At 38.2% G+C, this 10129-nt stretch overlaps 1 protein-coding gene across 1 annotated transcript; it reads right to left on the bottom strand.

Moving 5' to 3' along the window:
* Positions 1–1047: 1047 nt before the first annotated feature.
* On the bottom strand, positions 1048–2501 carry LOC147398752 (uncharacterized). The gene is made up of 2 exons (XM_086446759.1): positions 1837–2501; positions 1048–1627 (listed from the first exon to the last, which is right to left on the bottom strand). The coding sequence occupies exons 1-2, from the start codon at positions 2499–2501 to the stop codon at positions 1048–1050; spliced, it is 1245 nt and encodes a 414-aa protein (XP_086302885.1).
* Positions 2502–10129: the final 7628 nt, after the last annotated feature.

Raw genomic sequence — 10129 nt, 5'->3', positions numbered from 1 at the left:
GTGGCCTTTTGTTTTGATAAAAAAGTTAAAATTTTGGATCCTTTCGAGTGGGGACCCATTTAGATTGGGGTATCTATAGAGTTATGTCTTTTATTCCTGATTGGTGATTTTAGATTATGTTGTAGACAAACACGAGGGTCGAGCGTATGGATAGTTTTCTATTAGAGGTCTTTGTAAATTTTACCCCTAAAGTCATATATATATATGGGGAATGCTAATGTCCAAGACCTTTTGGGGGACGTTAGCATTGTCTAATTTTTTTTTCCAATAATACTCTAATTCATTTTATTTTTTTAATGAAAAATTATTATTTTTTTTTGAAAATTAAGGGAGGGTTAGGCAGACCCCCAACCAGAAAATAGAAGGCCCTTATAATCTTTCATAGACATGCCCACAGGCATCTTTACATATAATGGTCTTGAGATTAGTAGAGAGGCTTAGAGGATTCAACCTAATGCTACCAGGGGCAGTAAGGTAACTAGCTAAGAAATCCGCAGTTTGATTTGTCTCTCTAAAGTAGAAGGAGAAGTCAATCTTGTGGAACAATAAGGCTTTAGCTTTGATAGCTTTGACCAGCTTCTTTTCTTTCTAAGGGGTCTTGTTTAGGCCATTTATGTAGTCGATAGCTATTTTTGAGTCTGCTCAAACATTCAGGGTTCTAATGTGAAAGGTATTTGCCATGTCCAAACCTTGAAGCTCATGGTACAAAACTGATTCTCCATGGGTGGTTTTCGCCATTGCTCTTATTGTTCTTCCTTGGTCATCTCTGATTATAGCTCCTTTTCTCCCCACATTGCCTCTGAGGGAGTCATTAGTGTTGAACGCACATTCACCCTGAATAGGCTTGATCCATTTGCATCTTGCGGTGTTATTTACTTTGAAGTTGGAGTTGATGTTCCATGAGTTCATAAACTCTCTGTTTGCAGTATTGTCCTCGGTGATTGTGTCCATGCTTTTAGTTCTAAGGATGACATATATAACAATGAAGTTTTCCAACAGATTGGAAGGAAGGAAGCTATTCTTGAAGATTCTTCTGCATCTTTTTAGTCATATGTGGTGTATGAATGCATTAAAAACAAGATTTTTAACAAGTGAGCATAGGGAGTTCCCCTTGATGTGGTTACTCAGCCATTCTACCTCAGAATCCCAGTCTCTGTTTGAATGGTTGATGTTGCTTTTATTTAACAATCTCTGCCACAACCCGAAGGCATAGTCACACCGAAGGAATAAGTGGCTTTCATTTTTAGGGGCATTCCTGCAAAAACAACATTTCGAGTGTTGGGTAATTCCCATGGCCATTAGTTTGTCCTGGGTTTTAAGACCCTTGCTCAATCCAAGCCATGAGGTAGCACTATGTCTCTTGATGTTGTCAGGAACCAAATTAACTTGTGCCAAGTGACTTGTGGGTTGGGTTGTTGCAAGGCTTTGTAAGCAGATTTCACCGTGAATACACCTTTCGGATCTGGTTTCTTCTTCAGTGCCATCCAGTTCCAAGGTTCGAATGTTGTCCCATATGAGCCCCAAGGTGGCAGTCAGATGTATAGGGAGAATCCATGAGGCTTGGCGAATCAAAGAACTCACTTTTGCTTCCCCGTGAAGCCTTAACTCTATGTTGGTCTCTTGTTGCCTATTGTGCATCAAGATCCTTACAGTACTCCAAGGATCATGCCATATGTAGGTTTTGTTGCCATCCCCTATCTGTGCCAGATTAGATTTTGAACAACTTCCCTATTTTGAAGCACTTTCCTCCACATCCACGAAGCTTCAGTAGGAAGGGGAATGGTCCAGAAATGCCTTGTTTTGATCATGTTTATTTGAATCCAACTACCCCATAACCTTTCCTTGTTTGATGCAATGTCCCAGATCTGCTTAGCTATAACAGCTTTGTTTTGAAGAGTTAGGTCATGGATGCTTAGACCTCTTTCCCTCTTGTCCCTTACTACCATTTTCCAGTTGATGCAATGCATTTTGTTTCCCATGTTAAGCCCTGCCCATTGGAATCTGGAACATAGTCTTTCTAGCTCTTTTAAGACTTTCTTCGGCAACATGAGCACACTAATCCAGAATACCTGCATGCTGCTAATGACATATTTAATTAGTTCAATTCGGCCAGCCATTGATAGGAATCTTGCCTTCCAAGTATTGATTTTATTGGAGTGTTTGGTAATTAAAGGTTGGCAGTCAGATAACTTTAACTTTGTTGAAGTAAGAGGAATTCCAAGGTATCTTACGGGGATGTGTCTTTCAATTATCTGGAGTTCCATGGTTATCTTTCTTTTTTCTCTGTTCTTAATACCGGAGCAGTACACATTATTTTTGTTCACATTCATCTTGAGTCCAGAGGTTCTGCCGAACCAAGTCAAAACCTCATTCACAGCTTTAGCCGAGGAAATGTTACCTTTGAAGAAAATCATTAGGTCATCTACAAATATAAGGTGATTGATCTTGGGTTCTTCGCACCTTGCCATTAACTCGAGCTTCCCCTTGTTAGTAAGGTCCATCAGTCTGACGGAGAGAAGTTCTATCACAATAACAAATACGTAAGGGGATAGTGGGTCTCCTTAGCGGATCCTTCTTCTTCTAGGGAAATAACCTTTGAGGTTGCCATTGATCGAGATAGAGTACATGGGTGAGGACAGGCAGCCCCAAATCCATGTAATGAAGTTTTTAGGAAATTTCCTTTTCTCCAAGCAATAAATGATTACCTCCCAAGAAATTGAGTCATATGCTTTCCTCAGATCAATTTTAGCAACACACTTGGGGGCTCCTCTATCTCTATGGAAGTTCCTGACAAGCTCGTGGGAGATCATGATAGTATCTATAATCGATCTTCCTTTGATGAAGGCTGATTTATAGGGGCTAATCAGGACGTCGATGGTGTCTTTGATTCTATTTGCAAGGATCTTAGATATGCATTTATAGAGAACATTGTAGCAAGCTATTGGTCTGAACTCCTCTATAGAAATAGGCTTGTTTGTTTTGGGCACAAGGGTAATAGTTGTGGCATTAACTTCTTTGACCAACTTCCCCCTTTGGAAATAGAATTGAAGTGCATTGATTATGTCTTTGCTGATTATGTTCCAAGCCTTTTAGTAGAAGTGTGTTGTAAACCCATCCGGGCCAGGGGCCTTATTTCCATCCACAGAGAAGATGGCTGCCTTAATTTCATTCTCCTCAACCGGATGTGTAAGCCTGTTAGTTGAGGAGGCATTTAACTCCTTAAGTTGGATATTTTGGTCTTGAATCTCGGTGGGATAGTAGGTTCCAAAGAGTTTGTTGTAGTATCTAAGGAATTCTTGTTCCAACTCTTCTTTCTTGTTGAGCCAAGCACCATTGCTGTCCTGTATTAAGGATATCCTGTTTCAAGCTCTTCTAGCTAATAGGGATTTGTGGAAGAATGGGGTGTTTGAATATCTAAGTTTAAGCCAATTAATCTTGGATTTCTGTCGGATGCATGCTTCCTCTTTCTTAGCTACCTCTTGATATCGAAAGGCAATGTTCCTCTCCTCATCTGCAAGCTCTTTGTTTAGGGGTTGTTCTTGGATGGCTAGCTGGATTCTTTCTAGTTGCTTATAGGTGATCTCTAAGATCTTTTTATCATCGTTAAAGTATTGGGAACTCTAGGATTTGAAGACTGCCTTCAACCTCTTGAGTTTCAGCACAACTTTATACATCGAGTTGCTTTTCACGGGCTCTTCCCAACTGGCCTTGACAACTTCTTGGAACTTCTCATCTTAAGTCCAAAAGTTAAAGAATTTGAATGGATTTAGTTTATTATTGTTGTCATTGCTCAGTTTAACAGACATTGGGCTGTGATCATATATTCCTGAAGGGTGAAATTCAGCTTCAGAGTTGTTAAGGATTCGATCCAATTTATGTTAGTTAATACCCTGTCAAGTTTCGATAGGATTCTTTTGTCATCCTGTTTGTTACTCCAAGTTAAATGGCATCCTTTGGCTTTTAGGTCCATTAAGCTGGTGTTTTGAAGGCATTCCACAAAATCCTTAACATCAGCATTTGAAACTCTTTTGCCTCCATTTTCTCCCCACCAGATGTTATTGTGTTGAAATCACCCATCACTAGCCATGGGATGTCAATGTAGGTAGTCATACACTCCAACTTTTTCCATAGCCTCTTCCTTTCTTGCCTGTCATTTGAGCCATAGATAACACTCAACATAAAAGGGGCTTCTTTTTCCACTTTCCCCTAAAAAGAAATCATCTGATCTGATTTGAAGACCAAGCTAAGGTTTACTTTGTTGTTGTCCCACCCTACCCAAATTCTGCCCTTAAGAGTACAACTATAATTCTTCTCCATCTTCCATTCAGGCCAGACTGCTTTAGCAATGCAGCTCTTGTTGATTTCTCTTACTCAAGTTTCCATAATCCCCATTATGTTTATGTTATTCTTCCTAATAAATCTTTCAATCTCCTGTTGCTTGAGGGGTTCATTCAACCCTTTGATGTTCCATGCTGCATAGTTCATTGATCAACTGTTGGGTCCCTTTCCCCCTCTTCTTTCTCCCTCTCATGGTCATTATCTTCCCTATTTTGTTCTTGCATATGTCTCATAGCTTCCTTGATATTCTGAAGGGTGGGAAGTCTATTTCTGGGTTTCATTGCAAACTCATCAATCCTGAGATTGTTAAAATCTTTGTTCCCCAATTTCTGAATCTCCACACTTCTATTGTCTTCCTCTTCTTGTAAGATTTGGAATTTGTTGTTAGGTGGGGTGTGGTTCCTTGCTGGGGACTTGTGCTTAAGGGGGTTATGGCCTCTGTCTTCTGTGTTTGTTTTTTCCGCTTGGCTGTCATTTATCTTCTCTTTATGCTTAGGTTGCCTAGTGCTGGTTTCACCTTTCTCATAGCCAACTTTTCCTTCATTATTTGGATTTTTCCATTCCATGCCTTTTTGGTTATAACTCATTCCATTTGTAGTTGTCTTGTGCTTCTCTCGGTGTTGCTTCGTTTTCTCATTGGCATTTTTCCCTTGTTGATAGTTTCTTATGTGGGTTTTCTCTTGCTGCATGCTTCTACTATCATTTTTGTGGCTAATTATAGCCCATTCTACTTCTTTTCTCTGATTTCCTTCTCCTCCTATGTTATTGTCCTTATTGTGATTTGGGTTACTGTCCTTTGTTGTTGTCTTGTTGCTTGCTAGGAGGCAATTGCCCTCTAGGTGTTCGAAGGTGCCACATTTGGAGCATTTTGGAGGCATCCAATCATACTCGATAGACACCTCTGCCAGAGCTTCATCCTCAACCTCAACCAAGATCCTATCTAGGAGATCTCTAAAGGCTTCTATCTCAACATAGACTCTCACGTAAGACATACGGAGGAGACCCTCGGTGGCGCTGTCCATGAAAAGAGGTTTCCCAATAGAGCTAGTAATGTAGCTTAAAGCGTCTGGGTTCTAGAACTGGTTAGGGAGGTCATGTAGCTTTATCCAAATTGGAATAACAGTTGATTCGAGTTTTTCTAGTTTGATTTTGGCTCTCCATTCCTTGAGCACCATCAGCTTACCAGCAATATACCATGGCCCTTCTTGCAAGGCTCTTTTTCTATCTTCTTCATCTCCAAACTTGAAGAAATACAGCCTGTTGCCTTTGGAGAAGATCTCCAGGTTGCTTTTAGGTCTCCACATCTTCTCCACAACATTCTTGACTATAACATATGAGATATTGTGTTCAAGGAAGTGTCCCACTAAGGTCCCTTCCTCTCCCTTCCTCACCATTTCCTTTGGGCAGGTAATGACTTTGTTATTCCCTTCTAGAACTTGAGGGTGGAAGGTTAGCTTGCCAAGTCCTCTATCAGAGGCTATGGTGGAGCTCAACATAGCTGCCCAAGACCTATTAGTATTTGTCCTTATTGACTGTCCCCCTAAGTGGTGGTCCCTCATCTTCTTGGTCTTGTGCAGGTTTGTCGTTGTGTGCTAGTTTTTTTTCACAATAAATAGTTGTTTGCATTAATTGTCAAATCATTTATTGCAACAAGACATTCAATTCTAAAGATTAAATTCCCTTAGCATTTATTATGTGAGAGATAAGTATTTATTATGTAAATAAACATTTGTCATATAAAAAGATTAATATACCCTTGTTTTTTTCAATAAAAGACAAAATAGGTAAGGGTATTATTAAAAAAAAAAAGAAGTGTTGGAGAATACTAACGTCCTCATACGGTCTTGGACATTAGCATTCCCATATATATATATTTTCTTTTCTTTTTTTCTTGTTGCCCTAGAAAGAGATACTAGTCACATAATTGGAGAGATACAAAAGGAGATTTTAACTTGGATTCTTCATCGGTTAATATAGTGAAAATGTCGCTTTTGCTTGTGGACAAGGTCAATTCTGACTGAACCATGTATATCTTGTGCCTTGTGTGATTGTATGTTCTTTATGTCTATCTTTAATTCTTGTTGTTTTATACTTCAATCCTTGGTTTTGCTGCAATACTAACAAAATCCTATCATTAAAATTTGAGCATTTGGCCATTGATTTTTAAAGTAGCCAAAATAAACAACAAACATATGATTATAAATATGCGAAGCACACATAATCCATTTAAATTATAAACATCAAACATATGATGTTCTCTTCTTTAGTATGTCTGACTGCTCATTTAATTGGATCCACTATCTTATATGGTATTTCTAATCATCTTTTGGTCAACGTTTGAAAAAAAAATCCACATAGATTTGCATAACAAATAGCCAAATCAAGGATAAGGAATAAGAAAATTAATCAGATATAATCACCAGTGAAGTTGAATGTTCATGTATGGTTCCAGCAAAGATTGGTCTGTGGTTAGTTGGCCCAGAAAGAATTAGTACGTGCATCAAGATTTTTGTGTTCATGAATATGATATATAGATTTGTATTAACTATTAAGCTTCAATTATTGAATATCTAATGAGAAAACGTTCAGTTATTAAATAATTTCCTATTAAAATTATATTTGCTTGTCTCAATTAGAATAGTCCCACTTCGCCCGGATTCTATCGGGATGTGCAATGTATATAGCGGGGGCAACCCTTTCCTTGCAAGCTGGTTTTCAAGGATGAGTTAGGCCCATGGGCTTTAACATGGTATCTAAGTGGGTGTACCTGAACGACGTGTTAGCATCTCCAATCCTGTGTGGAGGGGGAGAGTTGAGTCTCTGATGGCCACATCACTTGGTACTATTGGGATGTGCAACGTATAAAGCGAGGGAAACCCTCTCCATGCAAGCCGGTTTTCAAGGATGAGTTAGGCCCATGGGCTTAACATGGTATCGGAGCACCGGTTCCCATAGGTCATGGGATATTTTCGTCTGCTCTCAAGTGAGACATAGCCCAGTTAACTCTTGTCACCCTCTTATATTAATAGTTTTCCCCTTCTCAACATATTGGTCTTTTGGAGTAGTTGGTTGGTTAACATGGATCAAAGTAAGTGTACCTCAAGGATGGGTTGGGTTAGTATCTCCAACCCTATGTGGAGGTGGAGAGCCACGTGTCTCCAGCCCTGGTGCTAAGGGGGAGGGTTAGATTAGTCCCACATTGCCTGAGTACTATTGGAATGTGCAATGTATAAAGTAGGGGCAACCCTCTCCTTGCAAGCCGGTTTTCTAGGATGAGTTAGGTCAATGAGCTTCAAAAGTCTCTAACTAAAAAACCGGTCCATTTGAATGCGAAAACCCTTGCCAGAAAGTACATCTAAGTTTTTTTTTTTTTTTTTTAATTACTAATGCTCCTATATTGTAATTCAAAATCAATAAATCTCCACTCATGTTGGTGCTATCCTCTAATTGTGACTTATCACAAAATATTGAGCTGATAGGAACAACCATACATAATATATAGAAATCATACTTGGAAATAGTGGACACTTAGTTGAAGTAGTGTGTGTTACAACAAAATTAATTGCAAAAGAGGGTAAATCAGCCATATTAAGATTACCATCTGAGGAGGTCCCTTTGATATCTAAAAACTGCTCATCACAGTCGGGACAAGTGAGTAATTTTTGACATAGCCCCTTTTGAGACTCATTCATTTCATCAAGATTCACACATCTTATTCTTATCTTCCTATGTTGATATCGATAGGTTGTTGAGCGCCAATCACCGAACCCTTTTTAATCACTTGTAGGCTTTTTGAGATACTTTTCCATACTCGGTGTGCATTATCATCGTCATGAAATAATTATTCCAAAGATATGGGGTTTAACTAAATGAATCATGTTTCTTCCTTCAATTCCTTCTAGAACTTCGTCTGCTATTTTTAAAAGTGAGATCATATCCGCTTTTATTATTTCAATCTAAGTTCTTTTAAGTATCCCTATCGTTACTTTAGATCTTTAAACTTTGTATATTTATTCTAATTGGGACTGACAATTGTTGAACCTGTCCAAACAATCTCAAGCGATTTCCTCTTAGTTTATCTCTTATTGGAACTACTCATATTGGAGTAATGTTGATAAGGCCAGGGACTGCCTTAGCAAGTCTAGGGAGGAGTAGTAATGGATCAATGAGTTTGTTGGATCGACATATGGTTCCAGTCCAACTTTGGTTGGGTTTGGCTAAGAAACTCGAGCCAGACTTGGGTTAGGTACTTGGATTGCCTTTCGATCCATCATCTTTGGCCCAACTTTGGGTTTGGTCGTTTGAAGCATAATTGAATTTGGACTGGGCCTCAAATAATATGGCAAATTATCCACTAGAAAGTCTAAATAGAAAATTTACAGAGTGAGACAAAACCTTGGTTCGGCTATTTGTTTGGATCGAGTTTGGGTTTGCCATTCTCTTGATTTGACACTCTTCAATAAACCCACCTCATTGGGTTGGCAGAGATAATTTGCTTCTTGGTTTGGCTATGTTTGTTCGTACAGATAAATAATTTAAGCACGCGAGTTACAAGTACAATTATAATATTAAAAAAGTATAATAGCTAAGTAGAAAAAAATTCTAGGATTGTTTATCCTTCATAGATGAACCTGAAGAAATATTAGAAGATATGGTAGACTTTTTTTCAAAAAAAAAAAAAAAAAATAAAATTGTATCTTCACTATTTGGATGGCCGAATCCAATGACAAAACTGTTGTGTAAATGTCTTGTATTCTATTGTGTACGCAGAGTTATGGGGGTCTCACTGCCAAGTCAATGGGCAAGGGTGAAGGGGTAGTGCCCCGTCCCAAAAATTTTAAGGGGCAGTCGTGTAATATTTTTTTAAAGGATTTTCTATTTTAAGGGGTTCCTGTTTTGAGGAGTTTTACTTGTTTTAGTAACTCTCGATTATATGAATAGAGATTCTAAGGTTGTAAAACATATGGTAAACTAGTGATTATACTTGTTTTTGTTCTGTGGGCATAGGCACACTGTCAAACCACGTAAATACTTGTATTTTGTGCGATTGTGTTATTTTTGCTAGTTCAATTTTTTCCTAAAAACTCTTGTCAAAGAATCAGAATGGTCAGATTTGCAAATTGGTTGGTACAAGTTCTCTATATTCCATGAACCTAATACGAACTATACCACAATCCTTATAATTCATTCATGTAAAGTAGGAACCTCGTAATGTAAGGTCCTGTTTTGTATGACATGTCTTGTATTATATTGTGCCACGCAATTGCGGGGCAGTCCAAATGCTTTAGGATTATGAAAAGGGTAATCGTGTACTATTTTCTTAAGGGATTTAAAAAATATATATTTTTTAGAGATTTATTATTTAGGGAGATTTACAGGTCTTAGTAACTCCCAATTTTATAAATAGAAATCTCAAGGCTGTAAAACTTACGAGAATCCAATCTGTGAACGTAGGCACACTACTGAATCACTTAAATCTTTGTGTACGATTTTTATTTTTGTTGTTTCGTTATTTCATGGGTCCCACCATGTGGGTTTATTGAAGCCAATGACCATTGGATTCATCTAGTTCATTCGTCAAAATTTCGAACCAATTCTGTTCAAATGGCTGTAAATTCGCGAAGTTTTACAAGATTTCTTTAGAATTACAGGAATTTAGGGGTCCTAAGATATAAGAACCTGGGACATAATTTTTTTTAATGGGTCGATGGAGACCAAACAAGCATCAATGAAAAATTTTAATTATTTAAAGGGGAAACCAAGTCATCTGCAAAACTTTGTTCTACAACAA

Source organism: Akebia trifoliata, chromosome 7, assembly GCF_017979445.1.
Source record: "Akebia trifoliata isolate Shusen 1 chromosome 7, ASM1797944v1, whole genome shotgun sequence".
NCBI lineage: Eukaryota > Viridiplantae > Streptophyta > Magnoliopsida > Ranunculales > Lardizabalaceae > Akebia > Akebia trifoliata.
This window is presented reverse-complemented; position numbering and strand designations above follow the sequence as displayed.